The sequence below is a fragment of the Cherax quadricarinatus genome, unplaced genomic scaffold (genome assembly GCF_038502225.1).
Source record: "Cherax quadricarinatus isolate ZL_2023a unplaced genomic scaffold, ASM3850222v1 Contig5, whole genome shotgun sequence".
Classification (NCBI taxonomy): domain Eukaryota; kingdom Metazoa; phylum Arthropoda; class Malacostraca; order Decapoda; family Parastacidae; genus Cherax; species Cherax quadricarinatus.
In genome coordinates this window covers 126046-147500 of record NW_027195031.1, presented here as the reverse complement: position 1 = coordinate 147500, position 21455 = coordinate 126046, and the positions used below count along the sequence as shown (strand labels likewise).

General features: G+C 39.7%; 1 protein-coding gene across 1 annotated transcript in view; it reads right to left on the bottom strand.

Moving 5' to 3' along the window:
- LOC128693510 (post-GPI attachment to proteins factor 2) overlaps nt 1-21455 on the bottom strand; it is a 38495-nt gene that overhangs the window by 14727 nt on the left and 2313 nt on the right. The window contains exons 3-5 of the mRNA XM_053783221.2: nt 16182-16346; nt 6675-6762; nt 6157-6284 (exon numbers count right to left, since the gene is read on the bottom strand). Coding sequence (XP_053639196.1) covers nt 6157-6284; nt 6675-6762; nt 16182-16346 — 381 coding nt within the window. The remainder of the gene's footprint in view (nt 1-6156; nt 6285-6674; nt 6763-16181; nt 16347-21455) is intronic.

Genomic DNA, 21455 nt, shown 5'->3' with positions numbered 1-21455 from the left:
GTGGGTCATTGGGATAATCCGGGGGGGTGGGTCATTGGTCTAATCCGGAGGGGGGGGGGACATGGACCTGCTCCGCATGGGTCAGTAGGCCTGTTGCAGTGTTCCTTCTTTCTTATGTTCTTATGTAAGTGCATTTGTACGTGTATGTTTGGGGGTCTGAAATGGACTAATCTAATTCACAATATTCCTTATGGGAACAAATTCGTTCAGTACTGGCACCTGAACATACTTCTGGAATGAAATAATATCGTAAACCGGGGGGCCACTGTTTTTCTGTTCAACAGGCCAGCTGGTTGGGTGGCCAATTTGCTTTGGCTGTCTCTATCTCCTGTCTGCCTGTATCTATCTCTGTCTCTGTCTATCTGTGTCTCCATCTCACAGGTACACACAAATACAGTTATACATATGGCAGTGGAATAACACTCGTCTTTCACCATGCTTGAAGAAGTTTCATATATACCCCAGCATTTCTAAAACATTGCTGGGACCTGGCAAAAAAGGCAAAAATCATTTCTTATTTATAAATACATTTTACTTATTTAAAAACCCTTAACAAAAAAAAAATGGGGTGGTTTTTTGGAGGCTGGAACGGATTAATGGTATTTCAATTAATTTCAATGAGGAAAATTGATTTGATATACGAGCAAATTGAGTTATGAGCTAGGTCATGGAATGTAAGTCAAGGTACCACTGTATTTGCAATTACTTTTTTGTGGGGGAGGAGGCACAAGAGGTCAATAGTAAGGCTGCTGCTGCAGATGGTAGTTGCAGGGTGTTCGATGGAGATTGGCTGCTAAGCAGTTTCTGAGGTGGTGTCCTGCCGTAGGATGTTTGCAGATGTTACAAGGTTAGTTGCAAGGTATAGATTAATAGGTCTCCCAAAAATTGGGGTGCATTTATCCTTGGTGTTGGACATAGAATGATTCTGGTGGTATCCATTCTTCCATATCTTCAGGGAGGTCACTCAGGATCCTTGGTCGTGGAAAGTTCTTGTGAATGAAGTGTTGGACTCTTTGTTGGAGGGTCATTCTTTGAGTTTTGTGGGGAGGTGTGCTGATGATGTAGCCAGTGGTGCTCACTGGTTGGGGAGGGTTTTTGCAGTCTGATATATAGAGTTCCTGCATGTCATATAGTTGTCCCTTTTTTAGTTTATGTAGCCTGACATTTATTGCAATGGTTTCCTGTTGGATGTGCAGGTCTTCCATCCTGAGTCTGTCTCTAAACCTGGTGCCAGTGATAAATTGGACGGCTCTGTTCTGGACTCTTTAAAGCTGTAGCATGTTGGATTTCACTGTTAGTGACATGGGTTTTTTTTTTTTTATTATCACACTGGCCGATTCCCACCAAGGCAGGGTGGCCCGAAAATGAAAAACTTTCACCATCATTCACTCCATCACTGTCTTGCCAGAAGGGTGCTTTACACTACAGTTTTTAAACTGCAACATTAACACCCCTCCTTCAGAGTGCAGGCACTGTACTTCCCATCTCCAGGACTCAAGTCCGGCCTGCCGGTTTCCCTGAACCCCTTCATAAATGTTACTTTGCTCACACTCCAACAGCACGTCAAGTATTAAAAACCATTTGTCTCCATTCACTCCTATCAAACACGCTCACGCATGCCTGCTGGAAGTCCAAGCCCCTCGCACACAAAACCTCCTTTACCCCCTCCCTCCAACCTTTCCTAGGCCGACCCCTACCCCGCCTTCCTTCCACTACAGACTGATACACTCTTGAAGTCACTCTGTTTCGCTCCATTCTCTCTACATGTCCGAACCACCTCAACAGCCCTCTGGACAACAGTTTTGGTAATCCTGCACCTCCTCCTAACTTCCGAACTACGAATTCTCTGCATTATATTCACACCATACATTGCCCTCAGACATGACATCTCCACTGCCTCCAGCCTTCTCCTCGCTGCAACATTCATCACCCATGCTTCACACCCATATAAGAGCGTTGGTAAAACTATACTCTCATACATTCCCCTCTTTGCCTCCAAGGACAAAGTGCTTTGTCTCCACAGACTCCTGAATGCACCACTGACCCTTTTCCCCTCATCAATTCTATGATTCACCTCATCTTTCATAGACCCATCCGCTGACACGTCCACTCCCAAATATCTGAATACATTCACCTCCTCCATACTCTCTCACTCCAATCTGATATCCAATCTTTCATCACCTAATCTTTTTGTTATCCTCATAACCTTACTCTTTCCTGTATTCACTTTTAATTTTCTTCTTTTGCACACCCTGCCAAATTCATCCACCAATTTCTGCAACTTCTCTTCAGAATCTCCCAAGAGCACAGTGTCATCAGCAAAGAGCAACTGTGACAACTCCCAATTTATGTGTGATTCTTTACCTTTTAGCTCCACGGCTCTTGCCAAGACCCTCGCATTTACTTCTCTTACAACCCCATCTATAAATATATTAAACAACCACGGTGACATCACACATCCTTGTCTAAGGCCTACTTTTACTGGGAAATAATTTCCCTCTTTCCTACATACTCTAACTTGAGCCTCACTATCCTTGTAAAAACTCTTCACTGCTTTCAGTAACCTACCTCCTACACCATACACCTGCAACATCTGCCACATTGCCCCCCTATCCACCCTGTCATACACCTTTTCCAAATCCATAAATGCCACAAAGACCTCTTTAGCCTTATCTAAATACTGTTCACTTATATGTTTCACTGTAAACACCTGGTCCACACACCCCCTACCTTTCCTAAAGCCTCCTTGTTCATCTGCTATCCTATTCTCCGTCTTACTCTTAATTCTTTCAATAATAACTCTACCATACACTTTACCAGGTATACTCAACAGACTTATCCCCCTATAATTTTTGCACTCTCTCTTGTCCCCTTTGCCTTTATACAAAGGAACTATGCATGCTCTCTGCCAATCCCTAGGTACCTTACCCTCTTCCATGCATTTATTAAATAACTGCACCAACCACTCCAAAACTATATCCCCCACCTGCTTTTAACATTTCTATCTTCATCCCATCAATCCCAGCTGCCTTACCCCCTTTCATTTTACCTACTGCCTCACGAACTTCCTCCACACTCACAACTGGCTCTTCCTCACTCCTACAAGATGTTATTCCTCCTTGCCCTATACATGAAATCACAGCTTCCCTATCTTCATCAACATTTAACAATTCCTCAAAATATTCCCTCCATCTTCCCAATACCTCTAACTCTCCATTTGGGTATGCAAGGGTATTCCAGCAAGGGTCTAATCATCATCTTATAAAGGTGTTTCTTGATGTGGGAGGGGACTTCTCTGAATCTGAATAGTTGACTGAGGTGGGTTTTTCCTAGGTTCACCTCTTTGGTAATGTGAGATGTGGAGTGGAGCAATCTATCGATCTCATAATCCAGGATCTTGTTTGGGTTTTTGACAGTAATATGTACATGTACCTCTGATAGAGATACCCCCTTTATCTTCTATGGTTGATGCGAAACAGCCGATGGAGTTCATCCATTTGGGATCATTTTTGTTAGATCTTATTTCCCTACTCGGAACAAAAGTTGTCTGGGCAGCTAGAACTATGCTCTGAAAAACGTCATATTGGCAACCAAGATCACCTACCTGACCCATAGTCAGGACATCCCAATTTAGCCCACCCAGGTAATTTTTCATCACCAAAGGCAAAGTTGCCAAAAAAGAAGACAGGAAAGGTGGAAGGACAGCAGTGTAAGGAGTGTGTTCTGTGGTTAGGCCAGTGTAGTGGTTGGGGTAGGATGAGGTGGGGGAGAGGGAGGAACAAGCAAGCTAGTCACCACCTTACCCACTTCATGGGATGGGGCTCAAAGTGACAGCAAGCAAGTTTTCCTTTCAGCTCTGGATAATTCAGAATAACCCAAGAAATATTTAGGATCTCAGTGCTTGGAGTGGGAACGTTGATTTTGTCTCGTTGCACCATCCACTGATTGGCCATGGCCATCGTCCAATCACTGAGCCGCCCGGGACTGCTGCTGCTCTGGCCATCCTGCTGCTACATCCATGTCCGCTGCCAAGTCACCACTGCTACACGCACGTCTGCCGCCGAGTCACCAGGCTGGGCAATGTCTGTCAATCCAATGTCAATGGTGCAATACCTAGGATGACCTGGGATACAACCTGAGCTTGCTGGAGCTGATAACATCCCAACTATGTTACCAAGGCACAAAGCCAGACCTAATTCTTGGATGAAGTTTCCAATGAAACCAAGACCGACAGAGATGACTGATTCAAAATATTAGTAGCAGCAGTGGTGGTGACATCAGCGACAGTGATAGTCAGAAAAGAGGTAGCAAGAGACAGCGATGGTGTCAGCAGCAGTGGCTATGATCTAGGGTTTTGCTATCATGCTCATGTACTGATATATTACAGGTATCAAAAGCACAGTACAATTAAAACAATTTAAGTACAGCCCCTTGTCACTTAGCAACATACTTGTTTACCGACACCTCAGACTTACGAGGGGCTCTCTGACCAGTATTCATACCTAAATAATGTATATTAAAGCTGATTTCCTCTACTCTGTTTATTTCAATATACAGTACGCTACTGTATAAACATTTAAAAATATACATTTTAAAATATGTTACAAATGGTGCAAAGGTGAAATTAAAACAATATCAAAGATGGTTGGCACAAACTCACTACCATTGCAGACGAATTCGTTTAATGATGTGGTCTCAGGAACGGAACTCCATCGTTAAGTGAGGAGAGGCTGTATTTGTCACAGTCCAAACCACATACCCTTAGGTACTAGGCAACTCACAACACAACAAGCTCTTATGATAAAATAACCCAATGAGTTTGCAACATAGGAAGGTTGAACTGACAATGAAATAACAGCAGCATGATGATGCAGTATAGGCATAGGTTTCACCAACTCAAAGAAACTGTTCACAATGTGAACAATAAAATGGTATAAAATACCGACAGGTTGTTTAGGTAAGACACACATGCAACAGTCAGGTATCTTTATTTCGAAACGTTTCGCCTACACAGTAGGCTTCTTCAGTCGAGTACAGCAAAGTTGATAGAAGCAGAAGAGACTTGAAGATGATGTAATCAGTCCATCACCCTTAAAGTTTTGAGGTGGTCAGTCCCTCAGTCTGGAGAAGAGTATTGTTCCATTGTCTCAAAACTTTAAGGGTGATGGACTGATTACATCATCTTCAAGTCTCTTCTGCTTCTATCAACTTTGCTGTACTTGACTGAAGAAGCCTACTGTGTAGGCGAAACGTTTCGAAATAAAGATACCTAACTGTTGCATATGTGTCTTACCTGTTCACAATGACCCGCACATAGAAGAGAGGAGCTTACGAGAATGTTTCGGTCTGACTTGGGCCAGTGTGACTTTGTAAATGGTCCAAGTCGGACCGAAACGTCGTCTTAAGCTCCTGCCTTCTATGTGTGGGTTATTTGTGTATTGTTCCAGTCACGGTATTGTCCCTTTTTTTGTTATTCAAAGAAACTGGTTGAGGGCTTTTCTCATAACTCCTACAAAGCTCACCCTCTCCCATGCAAAAATAAATAAAACCTCTAATCATTTCAAATTCATAGTGCACACAACAGAATCAGAGCAATCTGATCCTTCATGTGAAGTTCATCATTACACAACTTAGTACCTTTCTATCTGCAGTGACAGAAATGAGGACAAAATTCAGCAACCTTAACCTCAGGATCTTCTCTTCAGCATATTGAACTAGGTCATGAGAGAACACCATTACCTCAGCTATAGTTTCAACTGGCATGGAGAGCATACATTATTGCAGTGCCTAATACATCTGGTAGGTCATGAAGATAAGTATTCTCTGAGGGAGAAGAGAAATTTACAAATTTGTAATCTGACTGTGAAGTAATTATGGGGACCTAAGGGGCAGGTTTACAATCTTAGTTCAGCCCACCAAGAGAAGTAAACTCAACAGAGCAGAGCTCTGTGGAACAGAAGCTCCACAAAATCCATTTTTTTTTTATTTTTTCTAGTTAGATTTTATCAACACCACATATCCTTCATTCATACCTGCTTTTCACTTGTATACTTCAATCATATCCCTCCTCATTCTACTCATTTCACACATGTGCAGAGTCAGGGATTTTGATCTATCTTTGTAGGAAAGCTTTATGTAAACTAATACAGGCCATACCTTTTTACGAAAAGAAAGTCGTTCAAGAGAACCAAGCCTTTTTGTGTGGTCCTTAAGTAGCAGGCAAGTAAGCAACATGTATACCTCACTGCACACCATGAACATGATGAATGATACCTTGTGGATATCTGCAAGCAATAAAACAGTATTAAAAACATAATTACAATAATATGATCATACTTTTTTATATCTATATGTACCACCAAGCAAGTCCATACAGCAATATGCTAACATGCTTAAAATATCTACCTCACACAGTAAAGGGGATATTTCAGGGAAATGCCACTCCAGATAATACTGAACTTTATGATATTCATTTCTGGAAATGGCCAAATTAATGCTTCATCAATTCTTTGTTGTCAATCAGTCCAGGATAGTCTGTATCATCTCACACCTCCCCACTCATCATGCTAGATAGTAAAATCATTTAAGGTAACAATATTTAAAATAAGAAACCGCAGTAAGTAAGAACTGGAAGACTGGTGAACTTTTTAACAACTTGACAGCAACACATTTACCATAGTTCTCCTTGGACGAGACAAATGAAAGACCGAGAAGAGCGATGTTTTCTACAACGTTTAGGAATGTGTTGACTTTCACTGCATTCTGAAAAAATTGCATAAATCTCAATAAACAATTTTGATCATAAAATGGGTTACAATAGAGATAAACAAAATGCACATAAGTATTGATAAATATATAAAGTCCTCTCAATGAGCCTAATCACCAATTTCTACCCAGTGTTATGATCCAAAAACACATTAATACAATACTGTATTATTGCTACAACACCACATCAAACGTATGTCTTTACTGCCTCGAAGCTTCTGTATTAAGCTAAAAATTTATGTTGCATTCAAGACATGAAAAACAATGTGAAAATGAAAATACATATGTATAGTCTTGACATTACTCTATTATCTGGTAAGTATCACTGTGTCAAAAATTAAGAACAAGTGTCTGAAAGCCAAACAACATAAGAAACAATGGCGAGTTTTCAGGATTTTTTTAAGGGCTTTTACTACTGATTGGATAAATAGCTGCTCAGGATCTTTCACCCTTGCTTGGTATGGTATGTTTTTATACTCTAAAAGACAAAAGATCTCCATATCTACTATATTCAAATGTACACAGCCCAACTTGGGCACAACATAAGCAGATATTGCCTTGGGAATAAAAGCCTCCATATGTTACAAACACTGTACATAATACCAACAACGTATAAAAGACACGTACCCAACATTAAATTATTGTTATAGAAACATTCTACCCACCAGGGGTGCGAATGTGAGTTGAAGTGTAGATGGGCTCCACAAAAGGGTTCATGACACCACCCGATGGATTTTAGATTTAGATTTTACTACCAAAGTGGCTAATTTATTGTGCACCCAATTTCTGTCCTGTGGACATCTGGATTTATAACTACAGTTGACTTATCTATTGTAAGCAAATTTAGGATAATATATTAATATGTCTGAGATCTTATTTTCATTAATATGACACCATGGCATATCACATAGGTTATTATACTATCTCTATATGACTCAGTGAGTGAACAATTAAGCACAGTGTTCAAGAAAATAACCATAAGCATGACTACACACTTTGCATTTTGTTTGATCATTATGTGTGTGTCTGCCAAACTCTCAGAAGTACATGTAGCCAAGTCTAAGTCTGGCAACTACATCTGATGGATAAGTTCTAATAACCTAAAAAAAATTTAGCCACAACTCTGGAGATACTGAATTTCCCAAGATCTGAATAACTTCATTGCTAAGACAAATGACAACAGATTTTAAACAACAGCATATATATATATAAATTCTCTTCCTCAGTAATGAGCTTGGCATCATTCCACTTAAAATGGTTGTGGCTATTCCTGTAAATAACAGGAATTATTAACACTGTGTACACAGAAAACTTTTTTAGGCTTGCAGACATGGGTGTATTTGTCTAGATGTCTCTCCATATGGTATGACAGATTCCCTCTTTTGTTTCAGTTAGACGTCTGAGTTTCATGCTGGTTAAGTCACTAATGATAGTGCTGGTATTAGTGGCTACTCTAAGACAGTATTTAGAGAAAGAATTGGAAGTATTTTAAGCTACTTTAATGTTGAGAAAGATGACATATCTTTCTAGAGATCTGTAAATCTTGGGGGATGTTTATGATCTGCAAGAGCAAGATGTCTATAGCCATTCTTGAAATGAGAGAGGACGGGAAAGTGCAGTTTAGAGAAATTCTGGTGAATATAATCACCTAGAAGGCTCTCAGTTAGAATCCTTTGACTAATCTGAGTTTTGTCTTGTTGTTATGGTCCAAGTGGAAGTTCATTTAAGTATTCTAATTACAGCTCATGCTAAATTTACATAGGAATACATCGAGGAAGGGAAGTTAGTCTTCACATTCCTCTTTAACTGTGGATTTAATGAAAGGATCAACTATATTCAGCCTCTGCTATAGTCTGTGATATTGAACCTCATACATGCTATGAGGAGCATATCACTGATATACTGCAACATCACACTGTTGGAAATAAAGGGAGTGAATTTTTCTGCCTCCAAGTACCATACTCCATGTACAGGTTATCTACTACTACATTAGTGATGGACTTGATCGCCATGCCACAGCTTTACTTGTACAGAATTACCATAAGAAATACAATTAAAATACAGGCAATTCATTACGAGCAGAAATTTTCAGCAGGGAGAGGAAGATTGAGGTCATCTTTGACCTTCCATCTGCCAGGTTTTTGAGTGTGTTAATACATGTATAATGGTATAGCAGTACAGCCCTTCTGAAAGTCACTGTCCTGTTAGCAGTAATTCCTGATGACTAAATTAAGCTACTGTTTGGGCTTTTAAAAGTCTGCAGAAAACTTCATGCCTACATCTATATGTCACAAATTCTGTATTACTGAGTACCCAGGATGACAAGTTATTATTTGGCTTTCCCAAAGTGTTTCATTTTCTAGTTGTGAATAGATTAGGTAACTTGCAATTTAAGTTAATTTTTTGTTGTAGATCTACTCTTATGATTCTGCCGAGGATAATATCTGTTAGTCTGTGGATCAAATTGTCTTGAACAAGAAAAGTGGGTCTTATAAGAAAATTAATTTAGGCTTAACAGGAATGATGCCAAATTTGTTATTAAGGAAGAAGTGTTACAGAAACTTCATCATTTAGAAGTGTAATCATTTGTTAAAGCAATACAGTTATATAGAACAAGGGGAGGTCTACATCTCCAAAGGTTTAGCTAAATTGACTTTAGGCCATCAGGTTCAAATTCAAATTCAAATTCAAAGTTTATTCTCTATAAAGATTACAATGTTGAATTTACAGAATTTGGTTGTTGTGTGGTTTACATGTAGTTAAATAATGATTACAGAGTGTACCACTAGAACGCCTAGCATGGCTATGCATTTCGGGCAGACTTAGTTTAATTCTTTATTTTAAAATATTACAGATTATGAGGTAAGTTGGTATTATGGCTAAGTGACTAAATACTAGTTTGTGAGTTTAGCAATGTGAATGCTTTTGTTTTGGCACAGTACATAGTTTCAGTATTGGAGTATCATAGGATTCATTATTTTAAGATTGAGATTAATATTTCTGTTTATGGTCAAATGGGTGAGTGAGTGTAAGTGTGAACCACTAGGTGGTATTCGTGCAGTTAGTTGATGGGGTTTATCAGGGAGATAAGATGTTTTCTAATGGTAGTTTTGAAGGTAATGAATGTGTCTGCAGTTCTAGAGTTCTCAGGTAGGGTGTTCCAGATTTTAGGGCCTTTGACATACATTGAATTTTTGTAAAGGTTTAGTCGGACATGGGGAATGTCATAGAGATGTTTGTGTCTGGTGTTATGCCTGTGGGTTCTGTCACAACTATCAAGAAAGCATTTTAGGTCAAGGTTGATATTGGAGTTTAAGGTCCTGTAGATGTAGATTGCACAGTAGTAAGTGTGGATGTACTGAACAGGGAGTAAGTTTAGATCTATGAAGAGTGGGGGGGTGTGTTGCCAGGGATGGGATTTAGTGATTATTCTTACTGCAGCTTTTTGTTGGGTTATTATTGGCTTTAGGTGTGTTGCTGCAGTTGATCCCCAAGCACAAATAGCATAGGTGAGGTATGGATAAATAAGTGAGTGGTATAGTGTGAGAAGGGCATTTTGCGGCACATAGTATCGTATCTTGGAGAGGATCCCAACTGTTTTGGATACTTTTTTGGTTATGTGTTGGATATGGGTGCTGAAATTCAGGTTGTTGTCAAGGTATAGGCCTAGGAATTTGCCCTCATTATGTCTGGTAATTAGAGTGTTGTCGATCTTAATGTTAATTTGTGCATCTCCTGCTCTGCTACCAAACATAATATAGTAGGTTTTGTCAGTGTTAAGCGTAAGTTTATTGGCTGTCATCCAAGTCGATATTTTGATCAGCTCCTCGTTAACAATGGTGTTGAGGGTGGCAAGATTAGGGTGAGAGATGACGTAAGTCGTGTCTTCAGCAAAGAGAATGGGTTTCAGGTGTTGGGATACGTTTGGAAGATCATTGATGTATATGAGGAAGAGCAGGGGACCAAGGACACTTCCCTGCGGAACTCCAGTATCAAGTGGCCGAGTTGTTGATGCTGTGTCTTTAATGGTAACATACTGATACCCATTAGTAAGGTAAGATTTGAAATAAGCAAGCGCATGGCCTCTTATACCGTAATGGTCAAGTTTGTGGAGTAGGATGTCGTGGTCTACTGTGTCAAAAGCTTTTCTTAGGTCAATAAAAATTCCTAGTGGATATTCCTTATTTTCCAATGCTGTGTAAAGCAGATCTAGCATTTTTATGATTGCATCATTAGTGCTTTTATTTTTCCTAAATCCAAATTGGCAGGGGTTGAGTATGTTTTGTGCTGTTATAAATGAATATAGTCTCCTGTGCACAAGTTTCTCAAAGATTTTGGATAGCAATGGTAAGTTTGATATTGGCCTATAGTTTTTTAAGTCTGTAGGGTCACCACCTTTATGTATTGGTGTAACCCTTGCCATCTTGAATAGTTTCGGGAAGGTGCTAGTTTCTAGTGACTTGTTAAAAAGTAATGAAATAGCATGCGAAAGGATATGGGCCGCTCGCTTGTACAGTAATGGTGGGACATTAGACAGATTCCCTGAGTTGTTTTTAAGTGACTTTATAATCTCGGTGACTTCCGAGGGCTCAGTTGGTGCAAGATAGAAGGAATTTGGGAAATTCCCATCTAGGTAGTCCCCGGCATGGGCATTAGTATGTGGGATTTTATTGGCGAGATTAGATCCTATGGTTGAGAAGAAGTCGTTTATCTTGTTAGCTGTGTCAGTGGGATGTAGTGGTGTTTCATTAGGTTTAGTTAGGACAATATTCTTGTTTTTTTTCAGTTTGTGGGTCCCTAGAATCTGAGAGAGTGTTTTCCAGGTCTTTTTTATATCTCCTCTAGTGTCTGTGAATCTACTGGAGTAGTATAGTTGTTTGGCTTTCTTTATTACTTTGGTGAGAACTGATGAATAGTGTTTAAGAATATCTTTGTGTATTAAACCCTGTCTATATTGCTTTTCATATTGGTGTTTCTTGTCAATGGATTTCAGAATGGTGCTGGTTAGCCATGGGCAACCAAGCCGTTTGTTTGTTATCTGTTTCGTTTTTATAGGACAATGTTTGTTGTATAGTCTAAGTAATTTGTTAAGAAAAATGTCTGTCCAGTCATCAATACCATTGGCCTTGGAGAATTCTGTAGGCCAGTCAACAATCTCTAGGTCAGTTGTGAACTTCCTTATTGAGGCCTCGTCATGGAGTCTAAATGAGACTTTGTTGTATTCAAGTGGTGGTTTATTAATGTTTGTCAGGAGGAAGGTAGGGTAATGGTCTGTAGTGCTATCTGTCATTATCCCTGATTTAAGGGGGGCTAGTATATTGGTCCATATGTGGTCTATAATGGTTGCACTTGTCTCAGTGAGCCTGGTTGGTTTAGTTATTGTCGGTATGAGAAGTGTGTTGTTCATATTGTTGATGAAATCAGTTACAGGCTGATCATCTAGTAAGCCAAGGTTGATGTTGAAGTCTCCAACTAAGAGAAGGTGGTGCTTATTCATTTGTCTGTTTGTTATTAGTGACTTTAATTTCTCACTGAAATTTGGGATGTTTGTGTGAGGTATCCGGTAAATGGCACCGATTGTTATAGGTGTCTTAAGGTTTTTTACAGTAAAATTAGCAAAAATGTATTCCCCATATTCATCACTGAAGCAAGTGGTGCTAATACAAGATAATTGGTTAGAGTAATAGATTGCAATACCACCCCCAACTTGGTTTGGTCTGCAGTTGTGAATTGCTGTTCTGTCAAAAGCCATCTTGTGGACCCTGCCTACACTACAACTAACCTCCAAAAGAAAAAATTAACAGGCACAATACCATGACTGGAACAATACACAAATAACCCACACACAGGATGACGTTTTGGTTCAAGTCAGACTGAAATGTTGCTATGAGTTTCTTTTTCCTATGTGTAGGTTATCTGTGGAGTGACCTATAATATATTTTCCTGTTTTTCTGTCTCTGTACTGAACTGATATAGCCCTTAATGGGTGGAATGTTTCTTTATTAAAGTTACTTAACATTGCTTCTCTCTCTCTCTCTCTCTCTCTTTACTAGTCTTCGTATGTTGATACTCAAAATTAACATTACAATTCAACATAACTTCAAGAAACAACTATGAAGCTTTTTAACAGGAAATTATTATTTTGTGAAATACTGAGTCTTAGGTTCCTGGCAAAATATTTACTGTATTACTTATATGTAACAATATATGTACGTAGTTTATTTCCTGAGCAATGTGTATATTTCCTTTGATCCCATTCAGAACATACCCGAGTGGGAGGAAACTTAAGTAACATACACAGTATGGATAATTACAGGTATAGATAATTTAGTAGGTAGGAGGTTGGTAGACAACAATCATTCGGGGAGGTACTACCGTCCTACCAAGTGAGTGTAAAAAGGAAGTCTGTATTTGTTTTACATGATGGTAGGATTGCTGGTCTCTTTTTTGCGTCTCATAAACATGCAAGATTTCAGGTACATAGTGCTACTTCTACAAACACTTGGGTCACACTACATATACATGTACAAGTTTATTGTATACACACTCATCTGAATTTTCTTTGACTTTATCTTAATAGTTCTTGTTCTTATTGCTTTTCCTTTCATATCCATGGGGAAGTGGAATAAGAATCATTCCTCCATAAGCCATGAGTGTAGTAAAAGTCAACTAAAATGCCGGAAACAATGGGGTAGTAACACTTTTTCCCATATAGCCTACCAAAAAGAAAAAGAAGAAAACCATCAAAGTGGGAGGTTTGAATGTGCATAGATGTTGTGCAAATGATAGGAAAGAGATGATTGTGGATGTTATGAATGAAAGAAGCTGAATCTCCTGGCTTTAAGTGAAACAAAGCTGAAGGGGGTGGGAGAGTTTCAGTGGAGAGAAATAAATGGGATTAGGTCAGGGGTTTCAAATAGTCAGAGCTAAAGGAGTAGTAGCAATAATGTTGAAGGATAAGTTATGGCAGGAAAAGAGGGAATATAAATGTATAAATTCAAGGATTATGTGGTGTAAAATAAGGGTTGGATGTGAAAAGTGGGTTATATTAACCATTTATGCACCTGGAGAAGTGAGAAGTGTAGAGAGAAAGATTTTGGGAAATGGTGAGTGAGTGCATGGGGAGTTTCAAACCAAGTGAGAGAGTACTTGTGGTTGGGGATCTCAATCCTAAAGTGGGTAACAATACTGTGGAGGGAGTAGTGGGTAAATTTGGGATGCCAGGGGTAAATGAAAATGGGGAGCCTTTAATTCAGCTATGTGTAGAAAGAGGTTTGGTAATAATACATATTTTATGAAAAAGAGGATAAATAAGTATACAAGGTATGATATAGCAAGTAATGAAAGTAGTTTGTTAGAGTATGTATTGGTGGATAAAAGGGTGATGGGTAGGCTTCAGGATGTACATATTTATAGAGGGGCAACTGATATATTGGACCATAATTTAGTTGTAGCTACAGTTAGAGTAAGAGGTAGATGGGATAAAAGGAAGATGGCAACAGCAAGTATGAGAGAGGTGAAAGTGTATAAACTAAGGGAGGAGGAAGTTAGGGTGAGATATAAACAACTATTGGCAGAAAGGTGGGATAGTGCAAATATGAATAGTGGAGGAGGTTGAAGAGGGTTGGAATAGTTTTAAAAATTCAGTATTAGAATGTGGGGCTATAAGAGGGTGGATGAAGGAGGAAAGAGGAATGACTGGTAGAATGATGAAGTAAAGGGTGTAATAAGAGAGAAAAAGGTAGCTTACGAGAGGTTTTTACAAAGCAGAAGTGTTATAGGAAGAGCAGAGTATATGGAGAGTAAAAGAAAGGTGAAGAGAGTGGTGAGAGAGTGCAAAAGGAGAGCAGATGATAGAGTGGGAGAGGCACTGTCAAGAAATTTTGCAGAAAATAAGAAAAATATTTGGAGTGAGATAAACAGGTTAAGAAGGCCAAGGAAAAAAATGTATTTGTCAGTTAAAAACAGAGTAGGGGGGTTAGTTGATGGGGAGCTGGAGGTACTGGGTAGATGGCAGGAATATTTTGAGGAACTTTTAAATGTCGATGAAGAATAGGAGGGGTTAATTTCATGCACTGTCACTAGCACGTTAAGAGACAATACAGTAAGTGTCAGGGGTCCGAGACTGTTCAACTGCCTACCAGCATACATAAGGGGGATTACCAATAGACCCCTGGCTGTCTTCAAGCAGGCACTGGACAAGCACCTAAAGTCGGTACCTGACCAGCTGGTCTGTGGCTCGTACGTTGGATTGCGTGCAGCCAGCAGTAACAGCCTGGTTGATCAGGCTCTTCTGATCCACCAGGCAGCCTGGTCACAGACTGGGCCGCAGGGGTGTTGACCCCCGGAACTCTCTCCAGGTAAACTCCAGGTAAACTGGCCAGGGAGGTATAACATCTTTTAGGAGTCAAGAAGACTTGGAGAGCATATAAATCTGTAGGGCAAGGAAGGCGGGGTAGGGGTCGTCCTCGAAAAGGTGGGAGGGAGGGAGGGTGTAAAGGAGGTTTTGTTGGCGAGGGGCTTGGACTTCCAGGAAGCATGTGTGAGCGTGTTAAATAGGAGTGAATGGAGACGAATGGTTTTTGGGACCTGACGAGCTGTTGGAGTGTGAGCAGGGTAATATTTAATGAAGGGATTCAGGGAAACCAGTTACTTTTATATAGCTGGACTTGAGTACTGGAAATAGGAAGTACAATGCCTGCACTTTAAAGGAGGGGTTTGAAATATTGGCAGTTTGGAAGAGTATGTTATACATGTATATGCTTCTAAACTGTTGTATCTGGGTGCCTCTGCAAAGACAGTGATTATGTGTGAGTGAGGTGAAAGTGTTGAATAATGATGAAAGTATTTTCTTTTTGGAGATTTTCTTTCTTTTTGGGTCACCCTGCCTTGGTGAAAGATGGCCGATTTGTTGAAAAAAAAAATAATTACATAAACCACTGCTTAGATTTGTGTATAAATAACAATCAAAATGGCAATGTTACAAAAGATAGTCAATATTAACTGTAGCAGACATAGCATATCATGTGAATATAAAGGTGAATATTAACTCAAACTGCCTGCAATTATGTGCCCATGACTACATGCAACAGTGATCAAGCTATAATGCAGATTAATGTACAACTATCCTTACAATTTTTATAAGTAAAGAAAAGCACAATCACCTGAGATAATGAATGCAAAACAATAAAACCAGCTATCACATAAAGATGAAATGTCAAGACTGACAATGAGGATATTAACTATAATTCCTACAAAACTCCTTGATTTTCAAGATAATGATGAATGTATTATTGCATTAATAGCTGTCATATGAAAATCCAGAAATGAGTAGCGATATTTTCTACTGTATGTTTCCTAGATTGAGGAAATTTGTATGAAAAGCGGTATAAGAAAATATTTAAGAAAGAACTTACTTGATAGAAGGGAATATTAGGTAGATTTCGTTGCATAAAAGAGTAATACATCGAGGCTATAAGGAACCGAGGAGCTGAGTGAACAGCAATTGCAGCTCTCCATATGTACCGTTGAGGAACAAATTCTCCAATTGCTGAGGATATTGATGGCAGGTAGTTTTGAACCTAGTGAAAATCAAATTGATACACAAGATACTGATGACAGGTCATTTGGAACTTAGTGAAAAAAAATATTTTTTATACCTGGTAAAAGCTAATACAGCCTCTTCTCACTTAGCGATGTACTTGTTTGCCAACGACTCGGACTTACAACGGGCTCTCTCACCAGTATGCATACCTAAATAATGTACATTACAGCTGATTTCCTCTATTCTGTTTATTACAATATACAGTACACTACTGTATAAACATTTAAAAGTATACCAGGAATGTTATGTAAATGGTGCAAAGGTAACATTAAAACAATATCAAAGATGGTTGACACAAACCCACTATCATTATAGTATGCTCCTCACTTAGCAACGAATTCGTTTACCGACATGGTCTTAGGAATGTAACTCTGTTGTTAAGTGAGGAGAGGCTGTATATATAGTACACAAATCTGATTTGCACGGTAATTATACAAGTATGTATGCATTTAAACCCACAAAAAAAGATTATTTTTTTTAACATAATGGCCTTCTCCCACTGAGGTACGGTGACTCGATAAAGAAAAAATACTTTCACCATCACTAACTCCAGCACTATCTTGCCAGAAGCACTCCTTCAGAGTGCAGGCATTGTAGTATCCACCTCTCGGACTCAAGTCCGGCAAACTGGTTTCCCCCTGAATCCCTTCATAAATGTTACCTTGCCTACACTCCAACAAAATGTCATGTCATAACAACCACTATCTAACATGCTCATACATGCCTTAAGGATGTCCAAACCCCTCATATACAAAATCTCCTTTATTCCCTCCCTCCAACCTTTCTAATGATGACCCCTATCCCTCCTTCCCTTCACTACAGATTTATACACCCTCAAAGTCATCCTATTTTACTCAATTCTCTCCAATGCCCAAACCACCTCAAACCCCTCAGCCCTCTGAATAATACTCTTTGTAACCCTGCACCCCTCCTGTAACTTATTTCACCCAAAAATGGTTCACTCATCAATCCATGACAGAAAATGCTACAACTCATACTGCAAGGCACATCATCTAAAGGGGACAAGAAGGTACAGACCAGCCAGATTATGGGACCCAAAAGAGGGTAGCCACAACTCCTCCAGGGACAGAATTTTTTTTTAGGGCCAGGAGAAAAAAAAGACTGGCAAGAAATGACAATAATCCTATAGCAACTGAAAATACTTCTGGAGCAGAGGCACGGACATTGGCCTCCACTCCAGAACAACATATTAGAGCCAACAAATAAAACCCCCCTAAATTCCACCAACATAACGACATTTGTCTTTGCAAACATACAGGGTCTAAAGCCATCAAAAAACAACAAAATTCCTTACATCAAGGGACTGCTCAAGGAGTCAAATGCAATGTTTGCAGCATTCACAGAGACCCACATAAAGGATTATTATGACAACGAAATATGGATCCCAGGTTATAACCTATTCAGGTGTGACAGACTAAACAGGCAACAAGGGGAGGGTTGGCCAGTACGTCACAGTCTCTCTCATTTGTTCAGAATTACTAAACACCTCAAATGATGTAGTTGAAGTTTTGGCGGTAAAGATTGAAAACGAAAACCTTGTCACTGTGGTGGCATACAAGCCTCCAGACGCAACTTCCCAGCAATTCCAGGAGCAGCTTTCGAAAACTGACCACTGTCTAGTAAATCTCCCAACTCCTGTCCCAAACATCTTACTACTAGGAGATTTCAACTTGAGACACCTAAAATGGAGGAGTACAGCAAGGAGTACAGAAGGCAGCTCAGATGAAAACTCACACACACACGAACTATTAAATTTCTGCACCAAATTCACCTTAAACCAGCAAATATTAGAGCCTACAAGACTAGAAAATATGATGGACCTCATCTTCAATAACGACAACGATCTGATACGTAATATAACCTTATCTAAGACAATACACTCAGATCACAACATAATAGAGGTACAGACATGTATGCACAGGGCTCCTGACCAGCAAAATGTGATCAGTCATAAAGGTTTCTTCACAAAATTCAATTTTAATAATAAAAACACAGATCTGAACATTTGCCTAGAAAAAATGAACTCTGTGGTTCTTGAGATCTGCTCAAGACACATTCCATTAAGAAAAAGAAAGAGAAGATGTAAACTAGAGAGAGATGCTTCCTATACAGACGAAGGCGAAGAGTCACGGAGCTGCTGAGAGGGGCCAATATATCTGAAATACGAAGGGAGGCATTGGTCAATGAAATTGCAAATATCGAACTTAAGCTGAAGGAATCTTACAGGAGACAAGAATCACAGGAAGAACTAAAAGCCATAAAGGAAATTAAAAAAAAAAAATACTTCTTCTCTTATGCCAAATCTAAGGGAAAAACAACATCCAGTACTGGGCCCCTGCTTAGGCAGGATGGGACATACACAAATGACAGCCAAGGAATGAGTGAGATATTAAGTCCCGATACGTCTCAGTGTTCAGCAAGCTGCTGCCCAGACTAAGGGTCGACAATCCAAATGAATTCTTTATGAACGAAGCCCAAAATCTGGTCATCTCAAAAATCTCAGATATTATCCTAACTCCACAAGACTTTGAAAAGGCAATAAATGACATGCCCATGCACTCAGCCCCAGGCTCAGACTCATGTTCATCAAGAATTGCAAGAAGCCCTTATTGTGTGCCTTCAGCATTCTATGGAGAGGGAGCATGGACACAGGGGTCATGCCACACACACTAAAAAACAAGAGATATAGCCCCATTCCACAAAGGTGGCAGTAAAGCAATTGCAAAGAACTACAGACTGATAGCACTAACATCCCATATCATAAAAGTCTTTGATGAGAGGGTTCTAAGAAGTAAGATCGCCAACCACCTAGATACTCATCATTTACACAACCCAGGGCAACATGGGTTTAGAGCAGGTTGCTCCTGCTTGTCACAGCTACTGGACCACTATGACAAGGTCCTGGATAAACAAAATACAGATGTAGTATACATAGACTTTGCAAAAGCTTTCGACAAGTGTGACCATGGTGCAATAGCACACAAAATGTGTGATAAAGGAATAACAAGAAAAGTTGGTAGATGGATCTATAACTTCCTGACAAATAGAACACAAAGAGTAATAGTAAACAGAGCAAAGTCCCAGACAGCCACAGTGAAAAGCTCTGTTCCACAAGGCGCAGTACTTGCTCCCATTCTATTCCTCATCCTCATTTTGGACATAGAGAAGTAAGCCATAGCTCCTTGTTTTCCTTTGCGGATGACACCCGGATTGCCATGGCAGTGACCTCCATTGAAGACACCGCAAGACTCCAAGCAGACATCGACCAAATCTTCAAATGGGCCACTCAAAACAATATGAAGTTCAACAAGGAGAAATTCCAACTACTCAGATATGGAAAACTTGAGGAAATTAAAAATGTATCAGGGCATAGGACAAATTCTAACCATACAATAGAGCAAAAAAGAAATGTGAAAGGCCTGGGAGTGATAATGTCAGAAGATCTCGCCTTCAAAGACCACAACAATGTGTCTACCTCATCTACTAGGAAAACGATAGGATGGATAATGAGAACCATCAAAACAAGGGACGCCAAGCCCATGATGATCCTCTTTAAATCGTTTGTTCTCTCTAGGCTGGAATACTGCTGTACACTAACGACCCCCTTCAAGGCTGGAGACACTGCAGATCTGGAGAGCGTACAAAGAACATTCATGGCACACATAAGTACGATAAGGCACCTAAATTACTGGGAATGGCTGAAGGTCCTTGATCTGTATTCCCTGGAAGGCAGGCGAGAGAGATACATGATAATATACACTTGGAAGGTCCTGGAGGGATTGGTACTAAACCTATACATGAAAATCACTCCTTATGAAAGCAGAAGACTTGGCAGGAGATGTAACATTCCCCCCACTGAAAAGCAGGGGTGCCACGAGTACACTGAGAGACAACACAATAAGTGTCCGGGGTGCAAGACTGTTCAACTGCCTCCCAACATAGACCCCTGGCTGTCTTCAAGAAGGCAGTGGACAGGCATCTAAAGTCAGTACCTGACCAACCTGGCTGTGGTTCGTACATCAGTTTGCGTGCAGCCAGCAGTAACAGCCTGGTTGATCAGACCCTGATCTATCATGAAGCCTGGTCTCAGACTGAGCTGGTGGGGTTGACCCCCTGAAACCCTCTCCAGGTAAACTTCAGGTAAACCTCCTTCTAATCTCCAAACCATGAATAACCTGCATAATATTCTCATCATATACTGCTCTCAGCTCCTCCATGCTGCAACATTCGGAACCCATGCTACTCATCCATATACAGTGGACCCCCGGATTACATCACTGGATTACGTAAAATTCGGATTAAGTAAAGTTTTTGCGTCAAAATATTGGCTCGGTTAACGACAAAGAACTCGGTTAAAGTCATTCATCCCAAATGTGTCCACGCGGCCTGAGTGGCCCAGCCACTCCATGTACAGCCAGTGTGCCATTGTTTACAAGCCAGTGAGGATGATTCCACGTGTACATGCGATACATTTTGTATTATTCCATTGTTTTTAGTGCTTGTAACTGCTAAATAAGCCACCATGGGCCCAAAGAAAGCTTCTAGTGCCAACCCTGTGGTAAAGAGGGTAGGAAATACATACGTGAAAAATTTGTTCATCTGTAGCCATCTTCAATAAATTTTTTTAGATCATTAGGAAATCTTGCAGCTGCCTCATTGTCTGCACTGGCACTCTGACCAGTAATTTGAACATATAGTTATTAAAGTTGTAAAACCAGCCATGACTTGCCAAAAACTTTCTCCTTCATTGCCATTTTTTTTTTTTTAACTGAATAGACTTGCTGTTTTAGCTTGAATCATCATCCGACATAATGGAATTCTTTTCTGGCTGCAGTCTTTGAGCCATAACATTATAAGATGTTCCATATCCATTTCAGAACTACAGTTTTTAAGAATCACTTTTGACATAAGATGCTGTAGCCATTCCATATCTTTTTATTTTATTTTCATTCCCTACATGTGCACGTACCGATATTTCACTCATTTTCTTGTCATGTGCTATTTTAACATACAATGCATCATCTTCAAGTTATGTAATTTTTAGTTTTTCATCTAATGTTAATCA